Here is a 20,788-nt window from a genome sequence, read left to right as displayed (position 1 = left end):
ATTGGGATGTCAGGCGTCAGCCAAGCAAAGCAAGAAGGAAATGGAGATGAGCGGCCTTGAATGGTACTCTGCAGGTGTCTGGCTGCCCCCTGCCTTTTCTGTGCTGCGCATCCCCCCAACCGCTGTCAGAAAGCCCCTTGTTTGCTGCCCCCCCCCTCCACCAGCATCACTTCCCCAGACTGACTGTGTGTCAGTCCTTATTTGCAGAGCAGAACTGGAACTTCAGTATTTGGAGTGCAGATCAGAGACTGAATGGGGTCCTTGGGGAGGCCAAGGCTGCCAAAATAGGTCGATGGAGAGCCTGTGCAAACCCCGGGAGAGGAAGGTTATTGTACAGGTGAACAGCTTGGGGGGGCAGACCCCTTCTTCTGTCTTCACACATGTGGAATTTAGAGAGCAAAAAAAGTGTAAATAAAGCTTTAATCAAACACCTGCCAGGGCAGGAGAGACTCCTTGGAGGCAGGGGATGGCTGCCTTAAAAGGCTTTGGACTTTTCCGCTTCCCTCCCTCTGGCCTCAGTTACTACCACTGCCCAGAGAGTTATGCTATACGGTGCTCCAGTCTGGGCAGACCCCACAAAATTGCCGTTAGACCCAGGAGTGGAGGCATCCTGGCCTCTCCGACCTCAGCCTGCCTACTCAGTGGGCCTCCTTTCTCTCCCTGTCTTGGATTCAGCCTCGAATCCCAAAGGGCTGGTTGCTGCCTATAGCCTTTTCCTCTCAGCACTCCTCACCCACGTGCCCCATGGAGACTCTTCGCACTTTCCTGGTCAAGATCAAGGCATTTGGGAGAAGACACTACAGCGTAGGGTTCAAAGCACAGGCGTGGGCGCACTCACCCTTTCTTACTGTAGGTGGAAACTCGGGCATAATAGAGCTTACCTTACAGGGCTGTTTGAGACCCTTTGGGACATTGCAAGCGTGTGGCACCATACCTAGCACGTGATAAAAGCTTTCTTTTTCTCTGTTGTCATCTTTGTAGCTGAGGAAACCTTCTCCGTTCTGGTTTCCCTGTTCCAAGTGACTTACACAGTGACTGATAAACAGAGGTATCTGTGCATGCAAATCCTGTCTGCATGGCCCAGTTCCAGGGCAGAAGCCTCAGGTCACATAGCAAAAAGCACACAACGTAGACAGCCATCACACAAGGGAAACTGTGTTCTCCTCTCCACTGATGAGGAAACAGGTGCAGAGATGTGAGGCGTTCCAAGGTTGCAAGTGGCAAAACCAGGACTGGAACTGGCACATCCCAGGAGCCCTTCCTGGAGGAGGCAGCCCTTGTGATGTGATGTTGAGGAAGGGCTGCAGAGGGAGGGAGAGGGCTTTCTCCGGCAGGGAGGAGGTTCAGGCTGCAGTCTGTACTGGTTATCCTGACCCGCCCCAGATGACAGTCGTGGGAGAGGTCTGGGAATGCCAGGCAGACTCCAGCACTGAGGAGAAGGGGACTCTGGCTGGTTCTAGGGCTCGGGGCTTTGGTGTCTTCACTCCCCTTTGCCTCCAGAGGCAAAGCTGGAAGCCTCTTCTCGGGCTGACGAGAGAGGGGTCGGGGCCAGCCCCCTCTCCACTTTGCTGTGGGATCAGCTGACTCCTGTAGCAGAAGCACAGGGATCAGCTAACTCTCAAAATAGGCCCAGCAGTCGCACTCTGCCTGGCCTCCCCCCCCCCCCCCCCCCCCCCACCAAGCCCGGCCTGGCGTGGCTGCTGATGGGGCCCTAATTATAGCTGCGGGCCCCCGAGTACAGGCAGCTGGGGCAGAGCAGGGCTCTGCCAGTCTTTGGTGGGTGGGAGGGAGTGCCTCACTTAGGTGGAGATTTTCCTGCAGGAGTGAGGGGTAGCAGTGGAGGGAGGCTGCTTGATCAGGAAACTGCGACCCTGGGTTGGCCGCCCTGCCTCTGTGCCCTCTGGCTGGCGGGGAGGGCGTGACAGTATGGACTTTGGCCCAGGGACAGCTTCCCCAAAAGGTAACGTGGGTCGTCCCTCGCTTTCTACAGCTTCCCTCCTCTCTCTATCTCACTCCACCCTGGCTCCTTATCCTGAAGTTGGAGGGAGTGGCTGGGCATGATTCCGGGACCGGGGCCACCCCCAGAGAGCACTTCTGGACTTGGGTAGTGGCAAGGCTTATGTGGCTTAGTTCTTATCTCTGGCCACTTTGCTTCCTCTGCCCCAGGGACTTTGGGAAGCCTCTTCTCTTTATCCCTTTGGCTTTGAAAATGTTTTGGGGTGAGAACAAACCATCTGGTGCCCTGGGGGTTGGGAGAAGAGGGGACAGGAGAGGACAGACAGACTGTCTGGAGGAGGGTGACCTGAGGGCAAAGAACACACGGCTGCTTCTTCCTGGTTGCTTTCAGCCTGGGGAGTGGGGGAGGGATGAGGGATGAGGATTGTTCAGTGCAGAAGGATTCTCAAAAGGAGCAGCTTCTTGGTGACCCTCTGCAGAAATCCTAAAACAAGGGAAGGAGTATGGCTCATAGTATGGAACCTGCAATCACCTGGACTCTGAGGTGGCTCTGGCTACCCAAGTTCTGTCTGGTCACCATGGGGAGCCTCAGAATCAGGATGTCAGCGTCACTGTACTGAGAGGCTGCAAAAAGCAGCATACTGTGCTTCTGGGAGCACCCCGTGGGGGTTTTGCCTCTGGTTCAGGACCCGTCCTGGTTCTGCAAGGCTTCCCCAGGGAGCACGTCTGATATCCCAAGAGACAGGTCAAGTTCTCGGCCTCCACTTGACTTCCTGGGCCACCTGTCCTTTGAAGCCCCAGGATGGCACCTCCTGATTTGGTTTCCTGTTCTCCCTAGGATCTGCTTCCCTGTGCAGGTGAACCGGCTGCCTCGGGAGACCCTGCTGTGTGCCACGCTCTATGCTCTGCCCATCCCCCTGCCTGGGAGCTCCTCTGAGGCCAATAAGCAGCGGCGTGTGCCCGAAGCCCTGGGCTGGGTCACTACCCCACTCTTCAATTTCAGGCAGTACGTGGTTTTCAGGGCAGCGGCGTTTTTGGCCTTGGAAAGGAAGGAGGGGGATAGAGAGAGGGGCCGCACTGACCAATGCCCCTTGGGAGGGTTGGCCACTTGGGGCTCACCAACAGAGCCCAAAGGGCCGTGGCCCTGGTGGAGGGGACCAAGGCACGGGACTAGAGACCAGGACAGTTCATGTAACCAAGAGCTTTCTGGGCAGGACTTGGTGGCACGGGAGGTGGCATGGAAATGTAGTGCTCCAGTAATGTGTTATCCGGCTCTGTCATTGGAGGGGCCTTAGAGGTCATCTAGTCGAGCTCTCTGCTTCATGGGGCATCCCAACTACCAGGTCATCCAGAGGCTTCCTGGAGGGGTGTGCTTTTTTAGGACCTAGAAGAAGGAAAAGCCTATGGTCTTAAGGGGAGAACGACAGAAAGGAGTTGGGTGATAGCTTCAAAGGCAGATTTTTGGATGGGGGAGCAGGAGGAAAACCACCTCCTTTGCCATTGCATTTGTTGGCTTATCCCCCCCTCCATCCTCCCTAGAGTCCTGACCTGTGGTCGGAAGCTTCTGGGCTTATGGCCAGCAACACAGGAAAACCCCAGTGCCCGTTGGAGCGCGCCTAATTTCCACCAGCCAGATAGCGTCATCCTGCAGGTGAGACTCCAGCCCCGGGGCCCTCCGTCCTACCCACTGCTCAGGACTGCTCAAGAGTCAGCTCCATATTTTCTACCTTCAGGTTTGGGCTAGAATGGTAAGAGAAAGAGCTGGGCCATTGGGCACAGGATGGCGATACGATCAAAGCAGCTGGGTGAATGTGGTTGGACCGGCAGTCCCGGAGTGGGAGAGTTCTGTGGAATCTGTGCCGTCTCCTGGAGGTCAACTTGGACTTCAAGGAGCCTGAAGGCAGGGGCCTGAGCACCCACCCCCAGCCAGAGCTCAGTGTTGAACCCTCATGTTGCTGAGTCTGTTAAATCTGAGCTGTTCCCCCTTGGAGCCTGAGGGGAAGCCCTCCGGGAGTCCCTCAGTGCTCTATGGGGTAGACCCATTCTCTGTGGAGAGGAGGAGGGGGTGGTTAAGCCCAAAGCCTATTTACCGGCTTCTGGCTCCCTTTTATGATCACGAGATGCTTTGGTATGGAATATGGAACATCAAAGTGGATATAGAATGAAATAGAATGATAGAGAGTGGAAGCTCCAGAGGCAGGCATCTTTGTCTATCTTAACTAACTGTACTCAATGCCCAGGACCTAGAACAGTGCTTGGCACATATCAGGGGTCAATAAACATCTGTCGAAGGAGGGAACGTAGAACTCTTTTTGAGAACTGGCTCACTCAGCTCTGATACCCAGTTTCGGAGGATGGACACCGGGTAGCATAGAGCAAGGGGACTCAGGATCACAGGGTTTAGAGTTGGTAGGGTCCTCACCGGGCGTGTGGTCCCACTTCCCATCAGGCAGCAGTGTGGTTCCAGGGCTCCTGAAGGCTCCCTAGCGTTGGCTTGGAGGCTCCCGCTGGCTCAACCTGGTGACAGTTCTGTTCAAAGTTCTGGTCTGGGGCCGGTCCCCACCCCCCCCCCCCCCCGCCCCACGGATACATCGCAGCCCACCCTCTTTCTCAGTTTCCCATTTTTCTCCCTCTCTCTGTTTTCTCACTGTTTTGCCGGAAGGGACTTTAAGGACCGCCAAGTCCATCAGCATTATTTTATAGACAAAGAACCTGCAGGGAAGGGGAGGTGGGGGAGAAGGGCAGGACCCCCCGTGTGCGACAGAGAAGCTGGAGACCCGGGAGGTGGCATTCCTCACTCACCTGCCTGTCCTCTCTCCTCGCTTCTCTGTTGCCATCTTCCAGATTGACTTCCCCACCTCAGCCTTCGACATCAAGTTCACCAGCCCCCCTGGAGACAAGTTCAGCCCCCGCTATGAGTTTGGCAGCCTCCGGGAGGAAGACCAGCGTGTGCTTAAGAACATCATGCAGAAGGAGTCCTTGTACTGGTGGGTCCTGGGGTCTTCCCCATGTGTGGCTCAGGCTCCGTTCTATCCGACCTCTCACCTGCCAGCTCAGGTTCCTGCCTTGGGAGCGGAGGTGGAATGGAGTGGGCGTTGCCCCTGGGCAGGAAGCAGGAGGGGGAGGGCTCTGCTGAGGGCAATCTCCAGGCTTTTTTTCATGAGCTGACACTAGGCAGAATGGAGAGGCCAGGGTCAGGAAATTAGATCTAGGAATGCCCATCCCCACCGTGGGGGCCTGGCTCAGACTCAGTCCTCTGGCCCAGAGGACCAGAGCTTTGCCCCACGCCCCCGATATGCTGTCTACTACCTGTTGTATCCATGGGGGCAGCTGGCTCCCGCCCTCACCACCCTGCCTCCTCCTGCCCCTTCCACACCCACAGCCTTTGCATTTCTCTGGCCCTGCCACTTTCCAAAAAGGATCGGGTGTCAGGGCAAGCTGGCAGCTCTCAGGGGTGAGTGAGTCCAAGCTGATGTCATCCCTGGGGCTGCTTTTCTCACTAGGATTGGAGGGGGTTGGGTGAGGAACCCAGAGCTGGATTTGCTGGTAGGATGGGGCTCCCGCCCTGCCTGCTCTCCCCGTGTACCTCTCTGGCTCCTGCATGGCCCTAAGGCATGTCTGTAGGGGGAGGGTGGGGGGACAAGGAGACAGGGCTCATCTCATGTCCCACCCAGGGAGCCAGAGTAGCTGAGTGACTAGAGACCCTCCCCACCCCCACTCCTCTGCTGACCCCTTGCTTCATTAGCCCCTCTGCTCCTTTCTCCCATTAGACACCTGATCTCAGGCAAGGCTTAATTAGCTGTGGGTTCTATCAAACCTCCAGCTGGCCCCAGGAAAGCCCCAGAGGCTTCACAGCCATCCAGACCCTGACGTGTGGGGACCACTGCCCTCTGGTGGCTCAACTTGGGAGTGATGTTCTAAGGGCATCCACAGGAGGGGTAGCAAATTTGGTGCCCTTGGTCTTTGTCTGTCTGACTGAGAGACGTCCCGAAATGTCAGGATCAAGGATCCTGGCCCCAGTTCCCAATCTTTGCTTCACGCATTGCAATCACCCTAGGGATCTCTTGAAATGTTATTTATTTATTTATTTATTTTCGAGAGAGACAGAGAGAACGTGAGCGGGGCAGGGGCAGAGAGAGAGGGAGAGCGAGAATCCCAAGCAGGCTCCATGCTGTCAGCACAGAGCCCAATGCGGGGCTCGAACTCCCGAAACCGTGAGATCATGACCTGAGCCGAAACCAAGAGTTGGACGCTTAACCGACTGAGCCACCCAGGCACCCCTAGGGATCTTTTGAAAATACCGACGCCTGGTTTCCCCAGATGCCTGGTTTCCCCAGGCGTTCTGACTCAGCTGGTGTTCCCTGTGGCCCAGGAGTGGGGACTTCACAAAATTCCCCAGGTGGTTGTAATGTGCAGCAAAGTGTGGGGACCTCTGAATGGGAGAATGTGTAGCATTCTCTTGGAGAGTAAGTAACCCTACCCTCTGGCTGAAGGTGTTCTCTCTCACCTCCTCCCCTAACACCCTCACCGCAGGCTCACTGATGCTGACAAGAAGCGCCTGTGGGAGAAGAGATACTATTGCCACTCAGAGGTGAGCTCACTCCCCCTGGTGCTCGCCAGCGCCCCCAGCTGGGAGTGGGCTTGCCTGCCCGACATCTATGCTCTCCTGAAGCAGTGGACCCACATGAACCACCAGGATGCCCTGGGGCTCCTGCATGCCACGTGAGTTGTAACACCCACCTCTCCTGACCATGTGTCCTTCCAGAAGCCGGGGCTTAGCCTTGCCCATTGCTAACCTGAGCCAGCCCTGGGGAAAATGGTAAAGTGGGCTAGGAAATTCAGGGCTCTTTCACTTCTCCTTTTCTGCTTTTTCTTTGTCTCATTTCCCCGCAGCATTCTATTGTGAACATTTTTCAAGCATGCTACAGAACTGAAAAATTTGCAGTGAACATCCATGGACCCGCCACCTAGATTCTGACCGTTTTCACTCTTTGCTATATTTGTTTTATTGCGTATCCAACTATCAATCCATCTTCTTTTGTAATACATTTTAGTCTAAGCTGCAGACATCCTCCTTCCCTCCCAAATACTCCAGCATATCTATATCATTTAACTAGAACTCAGTATTTGTTTTTTCTTTTGAGGCCAAATTTACATACAAGGAAATGCCTGAGCCTTAACCTGTACGCTTGCTGTTGATAGGCGCACGCACACCCCTGTGTAACCCAAACCTTACCACCTAGTTCAACTTTAAAGTCCTCTCTCCCTCTTTCCCTCCGAAGGGTCCTCTGGGGACATGTGCCTCCCAGTATCAGACCCCTGGGCTGCCTTTTCCAGATGGTCCCCAGTATTCTTGGCTTCTTTCATGCTGCTCTTAGTAATTAAAATGTACCCGATCCATGTGTCTTGCCTTCAGGACTTTTTGAGGCAACGTTTTTGCTAATCTCTGCTAAACTAAATTCTGCCAAGGGGGTACTGGCTTATATGAAACTCTGTGATTCTCCATTCTTCGCCTGGCTGGTTTTGCATTAAAGGATGGTACCAAGAAGACGCAATCATGCTTTAATCCACACAGGGGCTCTCTGATGATGGGAATTTCTGGCACAGGGGGAGTTAAGGAGACGATCTTCAGGAATGGGGTTGAAGACCTTGTCCGGTTTTCTTTAAGTCCTACCAGGAATGATGGTGGCCACCCTCCTGTTTCCCCAGTGGCCCCATGCCGGCTCTGACCAGGAGACAGGGCCATTCTCAAGGGTTGCTCTCCAGACAAGGTGCTGAGGATTGCAGATTCCGAGAGGCCTTGCCTTCTCTCCACCTGTGTCTCTGAAGCCCAGGTGTGAGGGTGCTTGCTTACTCCTGTGTCGCAGCACCCACGACTGGGTCGTCAGAGTGCTGGGCTCTGTTTTGTAGCTTCCCGGACCAGGAGGTGCGTCGGATGGCCGTCCAGTGGATCGGCTCGCTGTCGGATGCTGAACTCCTCGACTACTTGCCGCAGCTCGTGCAGGTGGGCAGACCGGCCTTCCCTCCAGTTCTGATGATCCCCTCCCCGGGCCCCAAGTCAGTCTGCATTGTCCTTGTGGGACCCAGGGTCCCCAGGATAGTGGCAGGTGTAGACTGAGGACAGTCAATACATCGTCCTACTCCCATTCCCCTCCACAGGCCCTGAAGTATGAGTGCTACCTGGACAGCCCCTTGGTGCGATTCCTCCTGAAACGAGCCGTCTCGGACTTGAGAGTGACCCACTACTTCTTCTGGTAAGACCGTGTGTGGAGGTGGGAGGAAGACCTGCATCTTTAACTCGGGAGTATGTTACTCTTAGGTGTGCAAGGGCAGGGAGCTAAGCCGTCTGGGTCCCCGTGTGTTGCTAACTTACTATGTGGCCACGGGCTAGCACCTTTTCCTTGGTGGGGGGAAGGGGGTCTCAGTCCCAAGGGCACAGCGAGGATCATCCCTGGCCCTCCCTTCCACCCACACATGGCAGAAATATAAAGGGGGTGCCTGGGTGGCTCAGTTGGTTAAGCGTCTGACTTCAGCTCAGGTCACGATCTCGTGGTTCATGAGTTCAAGCCCTGCATCGGGCTCTGTGCTGTCAGCTCAGAGCCTGGAGCCTGTTTCAGATTCTGTGTCTCCCCCTCTATCTCTGCCCCTCCCCCGATTTCGCTCTGTCTCTCAAAAATAAATAAAAACTTCAAAAAAATTAAAAAAAAAAAAAAAGAAATATAAAGGAGAGGGGTGCCTGGGTGGCTCAGTCGGTGAAGTGTCCAACTTCAGCTAAGGTCGTGATCTCACAGTTCGTGGGTTCGAGCCCCGCATTGGGCTCTCTGCTGTCAGCACAAAGCCCGCTTCGGATCTTCTGTCTCCCTCTATCTGCCTCCCCGACTCTCTCTCTCTCTCTCTCAAAAATAAATAAACATTTAGAAAATATATATAAAGGAGAAATGAAATGCCGGTGGGCTTTGAGCTCTAATAAAGGCAAAGTGGACACAGACTGGGATGCTGATGAACACTTCTGTATGCGTGCAGAGTCTATTTTCCTCCCAGCTTTGGGGTGGGTTTTCCAGGGAGCTGGATCTGACCCCATCCCCCCGTTACACACCCTTACCATTGATCCCCAGTCCTGACTCCCCACTCCCTTTGCCTTGCAGGTTGCTGAAGGATGGCCTCAAGGACTCTCAGTTCAGCATCCGCTACCAATATCTGCTGGCAGCCTTGTTGTGCTGCTGTGGCAAGGGGCTGAGAGAGGAATTTAACCGCCAGTGCTGGCTTGTCAACACCCTGGCTAAGCTGGCCCAGCAGGTCCGAGAGGCTGCCCCATCTGCACGGCAGGTGAGTGGGGTGGGGCTGCCTCTACCCATTCTGGTCCCCGGCTTTTGTCACTAGTCATTAACTCCTTAGAAATCCTGGCCAGCAGGATGGTACTTGACCATCTATGATTTAGGGACTGGAAGGAGGTGCCTCTGCCTCTAACCTACAGGCCACAAAATTGACAGTCTGCAAACTGGATACAGCCCATGGATGTGTTTTGTTTGGCCTGCAAAGTATTCCATTTTTATTTAATGGCTTGCCTTAAAGGCTAAGCACATTTGTGTAAGTTGTTCACTGCACAAGAGCACTCAGCCAGAGAGGGCAAGTGTGGGCTGAAATCTAGTCCTACTTTGTTCACTGTGCTATGAGGCGTAGCTCAGGGCTGCCGCTACCCAGAGCAGGGACCTTTATCTGTTTTTGTACAACCAGGCTGTGTTAGGCCAACAGTGTTCTTGGATGCTAACATTTAAAAATTGGGAGAATTTAGGGGCGCCTGGTGGCTCAGTCGGTTAAGCGCCCGACTTCGGCCCAGGTCACGATCTCATGGTCCGTGAGTTCGAGCCCCGCGTCGGGCTCTGTGCTGACAGCTCAGAGCCTGGAGCCTGCTTCGGATTCTGTGTCTCCCTCTCTCTGTCTGCTCCTCCCCCATTCATGCTCTGTCTCTGTCTCAAAAATAAATAAACATTTAAAAAAAAATAAAAATAAAAATTGGGAGAATTTAAAGTCCAGATTGCCGGCTTTTCTTGGCAACAGCCTGAGCAGCACCACCCCCTTGAGATGCACCTGCTCTCTCAGTTATTGTAGCCTGCCTCACACTGTTGTGTCATCTGCCTCGCTTCTGTAGCTGTCTGGGCTTGCTGCCCACGCGCTGTCCCAGGCACGACACCCCAGGCTGGGGTGCTTTTCCTTCTTCATGGTCTCCTGGGGGGTGTCCGCACTTCTCAGATGGCAGTTTTCATACCCACCACTATACGGCGCCCACCTCTGGGAGGGGCCTGGTTCCTAGGGGAGCTTACGGGCACCCCTCTGACCCCTACTCTTTCCCCCCTCCCTCTCAGGGGATCCTCCGCACGGGCCTGGAGGAGGTGAGGCAGTTCTTTGCCCTCAACGGCTCCTGCCGCCTGCCACTCAGCCCTAGTCTGCTGGTTAAGGGCATCGTGCCCAGGGTGAGTGACTGGTGGGTTTGGGGCTCTTGGAGCAGGGAGGGCTCGTGGAGGCGAGGCCCTCCCACCCTGGTTATTGACAGATAGGAGGAAGAAAGGCATATCGGGGCCACTTCTTGGCCCTCGCACGTACGGACTTTTGTCTGACAGCCGCGCAGGCTGGAGGAATTGGGTCGGGGGCTGATGACGCTGCGTTTGAGTCCAGGCTGGTGATAATGACAGCAGCTGTCCTCTGTCACTGCCGAGTACCGCCCTGTGCCCACGCTGTTCTGAGTGCTTTACGCTGGTTATCCCATTTTACCCTCGCACCCCTTACGAAGTTGGTACTGTTGTGAGCCCCATTTTACAGAGGAGTAAGACTGAGGTATGGATGGGAGTCACGTACTAGTAGGTTGTCTGCCGAAGGGATGGGAGCGTGGATGTCAGGGCCGAGGCCGTAACTAACCAAAGCAGGGCAGTGGACCCAGCGGCGGTGGGGGCGGGGGGTGGAAGGAAGGAGTGCGGGCTCCCGAGAAACCCGGCACAAACAACGAGCAGGCCAACCGGCAGCAGCTTGACCCACGATGCTGACGCCATTTTCCTTTGTGACCCCCCCCCCCCCCGTCACTACTCTGTCTCCCATGGCAGGACTGTTCCTACTTCAACTCCAACGCCGTCCCCCTCAAGCTCTCCTTCCAAAACGTGGATCCCCTGGGTGAGAACATCCGTGTCATCTTCAAGGTGAGGACACTTCTCAAGCCTGGGGGGATGAAGGTGGTAGAGGGAAGGGGAGAAAGGGGGTCGAAGGGTGTCAGGAGCCCCAGGGCAGTTCTCATCCTCTTACCCGGTGCTACCATTTTCACATGTGGAAGACTATCAGGTGACAAAGGAAATAGACTAATTCTGCATGGGCGCCGCGGGCTAGGAACAGAATGTTGGCAGGTGGAATGAGGCAACTGGCTGCTCCGTGTACCAAAAGAAGAGCTTTCTAGGGGGCAGGGCTGTCCCGACAGTGAATGGATGCAGTGGTGATCTGCTTGTACCCGAGGGCATTCAAGCAGAGGCTGAATCACTGCACCACAGCAAGGTTGAAAAGGAAATTAAGATAACAGGTGCAGGTTGGACTAGGTGAACCCTCAGGTCCTTTCTGACGGATGCATCCATACAGCTGAGGAGTAAATGATAGTCGGAGAGCAGATAATCTAGAGGGGGAGGTGAAATGCATGTATGCGACTTTGTAACTTACTTATTGGCCGTGTGTAAGTTCCACATCCAAGGTATAAATGCTCCAATTTAAAAAAGGCTTGATGATCAGGAATTTGAATTCAGGTGGGGATGTGGGATTGAAGAAAGGGCCGAAACATCACGTGGGCAAATGCGATTACTGACCCATCTCTGGTCGGTTGAGCTGGTGTGAGGTGAGACGGGAGGTGGGAAAACTGGACGGTCCCCTGTCACTGTTTGGGCCAATGTGGTTCTCTTGGGGGATCTGGGAGCCGGGGGAGGCAGTGGAGATGAGCTCTGGTCATTTTCTTCCTCCAGTGCGGGGACGACCTTCGCCAGGACATGCTAACCCTGCAGATGATTCGCATCATGAGCAAGATCTGGGTCCAAGAGGGGCTGGATATGCGCATGGTCATTTTCCGCTGCTTCTCCACTGGCCGGGGGAGAGGTCAGTTTGGGAGTGGGTGGAGGGCACCCCTTTGGTTACTGGCCTTCTGCCCGTCCCCCAGCATGAATCGTGTACTTCTCCAGAAGAAAAAAAAGGGCAAGATTATTTCAATAGAAGCTGTGGGGATGGCATTAAAAAAAGCAAGGCATGGCAGAGCGAGAAACTGGAATAAAATAAAACAGACTGACAGACATAACAGCCAAACTATTGTGTAGACTTTGGGTTCTGATTCAAACCAACCAACCATAGAGAGGTATTTTTTTGAGACGCTAGGGGGGAATTCAAATATAGACTGACTCAGGGTAAAGAATAATCGTTAATTTTTTGGATGTGCTAATGGCATGGTCGTTATGCCCTTGTTAGTTGTACTTGAAATATTTATGAGTGAAATGACAGGTCTGGGATTCGTCACGGGGCACCTGTCTGGCTCAGTGGGTAGAGCATGCAACTTTTGATCACAGGGTTGTGAGTTCAAGCCCCACATTGGGCGCAGGGCTTACTTTAAAGAAGGAAAGAAAAAAAAAAAACCTCCAAGAAGGAGGGAAAAAGCAGGGTTGGGTGGATGAAATAGGTGAAACGAGATTAGCAAAATGTTGATAATTTTTGAAGCTGGGTGATGGTTATGTGTGAATTCATGATACCTTTCTCTATTCGTACGTGTGTGTATGTAACATGTTCATTCGTATATATGAATAATTATTCTTGAACATGATTCGCATATTCCCATAGTAAAAGTTAGTTCATAGCCGCTGCTCTTTTTTTGTTTCTAAGGGAGACCAAAGAGTCCCAGGGGCCCAGTGTGGACAATGAGGCTTGGGGAATGGTATTCCTCCTAGTGCTATCCTTTTCCCCTTATTATCAGACTTTGTCCAAATATCCTAGAGCCTAATTTACAGGGAAGCATCCAGCGAGGCTCCTGTGGTTCTCTCCCCACGGTCCCCTTCGCTCTGCCCTGGAGTGCCCTACCCGTGCTTTCTCTCCCAGGGATGGTGGAGATGATCCCCAATGCTGAGACGCTGCGCAAGATCCAGGTGGAGCACGGGGTGACCGGTTCCTTCAAGGACCGGCCCCTGGCGGACTGGCTGCAGAAACACAACCCCGGGGAGGACGAGTATGAGAAGGTAGGGTTGGGGGTAGGGGCGAGGCAGGGTGGGGTGCGCACACGCACAGAGGAGACGGCTCAGCTGTGCCGGGAGGAAAGAATCTGTCCCCTGAGCCACTGGAATGCTTCTCCTTCTATCCTTCTATCTTCCCCTTCTGTGGCTATCCTCTGCTTGATGTCAGAGCTTGTGTTTTTTAAAATAAAGTATAAACCGCTCATGTCACTTCCCTGTGTCTGAAAAGGTAAGTCCAGCTTCCGTAGCCCGCTATACAAAACCTTTGGTGATCCCGCCCCGCCTGCCCCTACCGTATCATCCACCATACCTCCTCTCTTATGATAACTTATGTCCCAGCCACGTGTTCCCTTCCCCATTCCTCAAAACGCACCCTCTCTACGTTGCCACATTCCAGATCCTCTACCCTTGGAGAGGAGCAATATGGGTTTTTTCCTCCCGCCCCTCCATCCCATATGCTATTTATTAGTAATGTACATTTTTCAGGTATTAAATGGCCACCATGCAGAGGCACCGTGCTTGGTGCTGGAATTATGATTTCTTCTGGCCGATGTAATAAAAAGTCAAAAAAAACATAATAGAAGTACGTACAGCAAGAATACACAGAGAAACCAACTCTGTGTCTTTGTGTTTAATCAGTCTTCAAAGGTAGCCTCTCAGCTCTTCTAGGCTTTCTGCTAGAATAGTGCCGGTGGTCTCTTCTGATGACTTCCAGTAGGAAAGAGCTGAGAGCTGTTTGTCTCCCGGCCACTCAGCAAAGAGAGTTTCCCACAGCCTTCAAGCGAAAGCCCCTTAAATCAGGAGAGCGCCCTTGACCTGGTGAGATTTCCTGCAGTTATACTCCACATGACTCCGGTGGTGACACTTGAGTCACTTACCCACGGGCATATCACTATGACCGTGGGTCAAGATAGGATGCATTTGGGGTAGAAGGAATATCTGTGGCGGGAAAACAAGCTGATAGACATAAAGGTCCAGACTGGGAGGTGACGGGTTGTGTTCCTTCTTGAGAGGTTTGTCTTCAGTCATCCATTTCCCTTTCCTAAGAATAGTCTTTTTCTTCCAGAAGGCGCATTCTGTGATTTTATAGATTTTCTGTTCTTAGATTCCTGTGGATTAGTCACCTGGTTCAATTAGACAAGTGGCAGGAGTTTCTGGTGGCTAGTTTTTTTTTTTTTTTATTAATATATTTTTCTAAGTTTTTATTTATTTGACAGAGAGAGGGAGGAAGGGAAGGGCAGAAGGGAGGGGCAGAGAGAGGGAGAGAATCCCAAGCAGGCTCTGCACTGTCAGTGCAAAGCCCAATGTGGGGCTCGAACTCTCCAACCGTGAAATCATGACCTGAACTGAAACCAAGAGTTGGACGCTTAACCAACTGAGCCACCCAGGCACCCCCCTGTGTGGCTAGTTTTGAAACAGGCCTTGTGGATGGCCAAGAAGCTCCAGGGAGAGAAGACCCCCAAAACCCTGGGGAGAGAAAAGAGTGAGCATTGAGTGAACAGTGATAGCAAGTGGGGCTGTTGGGGCTCAGTGGGGGGGTGGGGGGGGTTGTGGGAACTGGGAGGGCCTGGGACTCAAGGCCCTGAAGGATGAGAGGATGAGTGGAAGTTTGCAGGAAGAGGCTGGCGGCGGCGGGGGGGGGGGGGGGTGCAGCACACATTCCCTATTTGGAAAGCTTTCTCTCATTCTCAAGTCTGTACATTCCTCATTGGCTATGACAGTTTTTACCCTCTGCTGATGGGTCTTTCTTGATTTCTTAGGAATTCTATGAGCCACACAAAGAGGATTCATAGGGTGAAAGGTATCCATGTGCTAATTCCGTTATTTTTACCTCTTGGAAAGACAAATAAGGGGACGGAGGCTGACCTGATCACATAAGGTGGACCGAACCCCTTAGCCCCTCTCCCCCTGCTTTAAACTTAAAAATATCCTCACGCAGTTTACCGACTAGAGATGTCCGATTTTCAAGTGTAAAACACCCCTAGGAGTGTTGAGCTGGCTCAGCAATTCTTTGGTGTGAAATGACTTCAATTAGATTAGTGCTGAACTGCTGCCAGTAACTGTGGGTAAGGGAGGTGTCTGTGAGGCAGGGGGAAGCCTGGAAGATTCTGAGCAGGGTCAGGAATGGACCCTTGAGTTGACTGCCTCAGTGCTCTGCTTGAGTCGAGATGGTCACAGCCGTTTGGGAACATCGTAAGCATTAGTCTTCCTATCTAACAAGGTCTCTTCCGTCTGGGCTGGTCAAGTCTGGGCTCCAGATGAGCTCATGGGCTTTCCAACCAGTGTCCCTAGGAGAAACAAAGGTGCAGAAGAAGGTGAATTGCAGATCAAGTGGCGGAGATATACTTATAAGCCCTCTGTCTCCTTATGCCCTGTAAGACAGGAGAGAACTTTCTGTGTGCCTGAGTGTGTATGTCCATACATGATGAAGGCTGAACGGGCAGGTGTGAGGTGCCGTGGGGGCTCACGAGGGCCGAATTCAGTCTGGCTGTGGCCCCTGGAGTCCCTCGGATCCGGCTTTATGTCCTGCCCTCCCATCTGCCTGCCTTCCTCCCAGGCTGTGGAGAACTTCATCTACTCCTGTGCTGGCTGCTGCGTGGCCACGTACGTCTTGGGCATCTGTGACCGGCACAATGACAATATCATGCTGAAGACCACGGGCCACATGTTCCACATAGATTTTGGCCGCTTCCTGGGCCACGCACAGATGTTTGGCAACATCAAGCGGTAAGTGGTCTCCTGAAGCCAGGCTGTGTGCGTAGGGCAGGGAGGTCAGTAGAAGTGGTTCAGCACTGAACACAAGCCTGTAACGGAAGGGGCTGTACTTCAGTCCCTGAGCTGAGCAGCTCCGGAGAAGGGAAGCCTGCTACAGAGGTCAAGTCCTTGCGAGGCCTTGCAGATGAAGGTGGGGACCAGCTCTTCTCCCTCCGTGCAGAGGAGCGAGCAAAGGGAAACGGGCCCAAACCACGGCAAAAGGGAACACGATTAGATATCCAGGAAAAAATACTGGTAGCTCACGGACAGGGAATCAATGAAGGATGTCTCTGGGGATCTTTTTTTAAAAACTTCTTTTTCTTTTTTTTAACGTTTATTTATTTTTGAGAGAGAGACAGAGCACAAGCAGGGGAGGGGCAGAGAGAGAGGGAGGCACAGAATCTGAAGCGGGCGCCAGGCTCTGAGCTGTCAGCACAGAGCCCGATGCGGGGCTCGAACTCACGAACCGTGAGGTCATGACCCGAAGCGAAGTCAGATGCTCAACCGACTGAACCACCCAGGTGCCCCTCTGGGGATCTTTTAAGATTAAGGTAGGAAGAGAAAAAGGATAAAGTTAGAGCCCCGTCTCCCCAGGTTCCCACAAGTGTTGAGGGGAATCATTCTCTGATGTAACCCCACAAGGTGGGCTTCCTCCCCCATGTTGACCTTCTACCTGTATGTTCCCCTTGGCCCAGGGACCGTGCCCCCTTTGTCTTCACCTCGGATATGGCGTATGTCATCAACGGGGGTGACAAGCCTTCCAGCCGCTTCCATGATTTTGTTGACCTTTGCTGCCAAGCCTACAACCTCATTCGCAAGCACACCCACCTCTTCCTCAACCTTCTGGGCCTGGTGAGGAGTTCCATCTCTCTCTGAACCCCTCCCTCTTATCATCTGGCACCTTCTTTAAGACTCCCCTGTCTGGCTTCAGAGGATTTCTGGAGATCTGTTTCTCTGAGGTCTAGATAAAGGCAGGGCCCAGACTACTGGTGACCGTGGTATCTGTGCAGTGTCTGGCTTCCTGTCCCAGCCCCTCCATTCCTGTGGCCTTCTAGCCACTGCCCACGGCATCTGTCTACCGCCTTCTAAGAGGGTTAGGGAGCCTCGCTATAGAAAATAGCAGGGGAAGAAGCACCAAGAATTCCTGGCTGTTCCAGGTGCCCTCTCTCCAACTTTGCTTTTCTCCTAGATGTTGTCCTGTGGGATCCCCGAGCTCTCAGACCTGGAGGACCTCAAATACGTGTATGATGCTCTGAGGCCTCAGGACACAGAGGCCAATGCTACTACCTACTTCACTAGGTAATACCCTGTGCACAGGACAGCGCTGCCCACCCCGAGTAGTTCATGTCCGGGCTGCCTGGAGGAGGATGGGGAGGAGTAGGGCTGGGGAGACAGGAAAGGCTTAGCTCAGATGGCAGAGCTTAGAGTCGACAACGTGTGTTGTCCTGACTTTGCCTCTGCCTTTAGGGAGGTTACTTGACTTCTCTGACTCAGTTGTTGGTGCTGAGCTTTGTCTACAGAGCCATTGTAATCTCTTACTTATGTTCTTGCGAGGTGCTGGTCAAAGACTTTGTTGACGGGATGATCGTGGGTTTTCCTTAGGGTCCGGCTCTCTGGATCAGAGCCTTTCCGTTTATCAAAACGTGGAGTTCCATGGTTCCATGTTCCCACATTTGACGATGTGTTCTAACATAGAACCTCTCCTTTTGATCAGAAGTCTCTAGATTGAACGGTGCTTGGTGAGGCTTCACTGTACTGGATGTCTACTATATAAAGACCTTTACATGCTGACCCTGTGGTGGAATCCCTCATTCCTTCCTACCTTGGTTTAACCATCCAAAGATGCTCAGGAGGGCAGAAAGGGGAGATAAGCCCCCAGGATTCACATGAATAAATTGCATGTAGATGATCACGTGCCGGTCAAGCACTCTACGAGGATATTACCCAAGGAAAATGATTCTGTCTGAACTGCGTGTGGGTCTCAGGTGTCAGAGGATATTCGCTGAGATAGCTCTGTCCAGCCAGTGGGGACTTGGGTCCATGGTTACATCTTTTCATTCCCATCGTCCTGCACCAACAGGTTGATTGAGTCCAGCCTGGGCAGTGTAGCCACAAAGCTCAATTTCTTCATCCATAATCTGGCTCAGATGAAATTCACAGGCTCAGACGACCGGCTGACCCTTTCCTTTGCCCCCCGAACACACACGCTCAAGAGCTCTGGCCGCATCAGTGATGTTTTCCTCTGCCGCCACGAGAAGATTTTCCACCCCAACAAGGGCTATGTAAGTGTCTTCTCCAATATGACCCTGCCTTGCTCCCCACCGCCCCCAGCATATTGGGATTCTGTCTCTTCACATCCACACGTGGGCACTGGAGTTCTGAGCATCCCGTGCCAGGAGCCACACAGTCACAGACCACTTCCCTCTCCCGTGCCCAAGTGGGCTGCTGGAATCAGGGAGCTGAATTGAGTGGTTATTCCCTCTGGGTCAAAGATCCTATGAAACATGTATAGGAAATCTTTGCTTTTCAGATTCCTGCACGTGTAATGTCTATCCTCTTCTTCTTTGGAGGCACTTTTGCTCTTTTCCTTCTGGAAAGTGTATTCCCCCAACACACACACACACACCCTCTTCTGTTCCCTTACCTACTCCCTTCATTGGGTGCACAGGGGTTGGCAGGTACTGTCTAAGACTTGGACCTTTGCAGGTTTATGTGGTGAAGGTGATGCGAGAGAATGCTCATGAGGCCACTTACATCCAACGGACGTTTGAAGAGTTCCAGGAATTACACAATAAGCTGCGGCTGCTCTTTCCTTCTTCCCTCTTGCCCAGGTAGCTGTCCCCTCTCTTCTCTGCACAGGGAGATCCTGGGGAGGGAGACCGGAGCTGCGGAGGGCTGGGGGGGGGGGCGGGGGGGGGTTGGGGGGTACTGCAGGATCCTGAAAGTACCCTTTCCAAGATCTGTTTGCTTTTCTTGGCCTGGTGATCAGTGTGATGGCAAGTGCCCCCCCTGCTGGCCGGTATCTCCTGACTCTCTCAGCCCAGTCTTGAAAATAAGCTTGAGCCCACCTGCCAGAAGGAGAGAAAACTGGGTCTAAGAGGACTGACCGAATCTTTGTTTCAAAGTTTCTTCTCTTTTTTTTTTTTTTAACGTTTATTTATTTTTGAGAGAGAGAGAGAGAGACAGAGCGTAAGTGGGGGAGGAACAGAGAGAGAGGGAGACCCTGAAGCCAGAGCAGGCTCCAGGCTCTGAACTGTCAGCACAGAGCCTGACACAGGGCTCAAACTCACCAGCTGTGAGATCATGACCTGAGCCGAAGTCAGACGCTTGATCGACTGGGTCACCCAGGAGCCCCTCAAAGTTTCTGGTCTTTTAAAGAGTAAAAGAAAAATAAGCAAAATTTGGTATATACATACGATAGAATGTTATGAAATCTTGAAAAGAAGGAAATTCTGGCACATGCTACAACATGGATGAGCCTTGAAGGACCTTACGCCAAGTGAAATAAGCCAGTCACAAAAAAGACAAATCTTGTGTCATATTCCACTTATATGAGGTCCTGCAGTGACCAGATTCCTAGAGACCAAAAGTAGCATGGTGGCTACCGGGGCTTGGAGGAAGGAAGCGGAATGGGGAGTTGTTTAATGGGTACAGGGTTTCAGTCATGTGAGATGAGAGTTCTGGAGAGGGGCGCGGTGATGGCTGCACAGCTCCCTGAATGTGCTTCATGCCACTGAACCATACACTTAAAAATGGTTAAGATGGGGCGCCTGGGTGGCTCAGTCGGTTAAGCGGCCGACTTCGGCTCAGGTCATGATCTCACAGCCCGTGAGTTCGAGCCCCTCGTCGGGCTCTGTGCTGACAGCTCAGAGCCTCGAGCCTGTTTCGGATTCTGTGTCTCCCTCCCTCTGACCCTCCCCCGCTCATGCTCTGTCTCTCTCTGTCTCAAAAACAAATAAATTTAAAAAAAATTTTTTTAAATGGTTAAGATGGTAAATTTTACGTTCTGTGTATGTCACCACAGTTTTTTTTTTTTTTTTAATTTTTTTTTTTTAACGTTTATTTATTTTTGAGACAGAGAGAGACAGAGCATGAACAGGGGAGGAGCAGAGAGAGAGGGAGACACAGAATCTGAAACAGGCTCCAGGCTCTGAGCCGTCGGCACAGAGCCTGACACGGGGCTCGAACCCACGGACCGTGTGATCATGACCTGAGCTGAAGTCGGACGCTTAACCGACGAGCCACCCAGGCGCCCCACCACAGTTTTTTAAAATGATTTTTCAAATGAATTTTGACCCTGATGGGGAAAACTGCGAGCTCCTCCAGAGCCCCCGAGGCACTTCCGGGGAGCCACAGGACGCTGCCCATCAGCGTGGTTTTCTTGCCTGGCATCCCTGGAACTGCGGTGTGAGATGCTGCGGGAAGGAGTGTGTCGCTGGAGCAGGCCCCGGGAGCTGCGGGAGGAATGGGGCCGGCTAGTGAGACATGTGGGTCAGGTCGCCGAAAATGCCAATGAAAGGTGGCTAAAGCCTGTCGCCTCTTCCCTCTCTTTTCCCTTCTTGCCCCTCCGGGTGTTCCCACGGCCCACCTGCCTCGCCAGCTTCCCTAGTCGCTTCGTGATTGGCCGCTCGAGGGGAGAGGCGGTGGCCGAGCGGCGGAGGGAGGAGTTAAACCGCTACATCTGGCACTTGACCCACGCAGCCCCCGAGGTGGCCGAGGTGAGTGGGCTCTCTCTTGTGGGCTGTTCGGGGAAGGTCTGGTTTGGTTGGGGGGGGGGGGGGGGGGGGGGGGGGGGGGACGGGGGGGGGGCCGGGGCCTCCAAGGGGGGGGCGACTAGGGAAGCG

The 20,788-nt window shown here is 53.2% G+C and overlaps 1 protein-coding gene across 3 annotated transcripts in view; it reads left to right on the top strand.

The window, feature by feature from the left end:
• Positions 1–20,788, top strand: part of PIK3C2B (phosphatidylinositol-4-phosphate 3-kinase catalytic subunit type 2 beta) — a 67,943-nt gene that overhangs the window by 38,415 nt on the left and 8,740 nt on the right. For all 3 annotated transcript variants that reach the window (XM_049634448.1, XM_049634447.1, XM_049634449.1), the window contains 17 exons: positions 2,795–2,962; positions 3,496–3,607; positions 4,801–4,943; positions 6,490–6,678; positions 7,867–7,960; positions 8,116–8,210; positions 9,102–9,282; positions 10,320–10,427; positions 11,052–11,144; positions 11,946–12,075; positions 13,060–13,196; positions 15,748–15,917; positions 16,640–16,796; positions 17,134–17,243; positions 18,025–18,226; positions 18,651–18,775; positions 20,545–20,662. In XM_049634448.1, coding sequence (XP_049490405.1) covers positions 2,795–2,962; positions 3,496–3,607; positions 4,801–4,943; positions 6,490–6,678; positions 7,867–7,960; positions 8,116–8,210; positions 9,102–9,282; positions 10,320–10,427; positions 11,052–11,144; positions 11,946–12,075; positions 13,060–13,196; positions 15,748–15,917; positions 16,640–16,796; positions 17,134–17,243; positions 18,025–18,226; positions 18,651–18,775; positions 20,545–20,662 — 2,332 coding nt within the window. The remainder of the gene's footprint in view (positions 1–2,794; positions 2,963–3,495; positions 3,608–4,800; positions 4,944–6,489; positions 6,679–7,866; positions 7,961–8,115; positions 8,211–9,101; positions 9,283–10,319; positions 10,428–11,051; positions 11,145–11,945; positions 12,076–13,059; positions 13,197–15,747; positions 15,918–16,639; positions 16,797–17,133; positions 17,244–18,024; positions 18,227–18,650; positions 18,776–20,544; positions 20,663–20,788) is intronic.

This window comes from Panthera uncia, chromosome F1, assembly GCF_023721935.1.
Source record: "Panthera uncia isolate 11264 chromosome F1, Puncia_PCG_1.0, whole genome shotgun sequence".
Lineage (NCBI taxonomy): Eukaryota > Metazoa > Chordata > Mammalia > Carnivora > Felidae > Panthera > Panthera uncia.
Note: the sequence above shows the minus strand (reverse complement) of the source record. Positions and strands in the feature narration are given on the sequence as shown.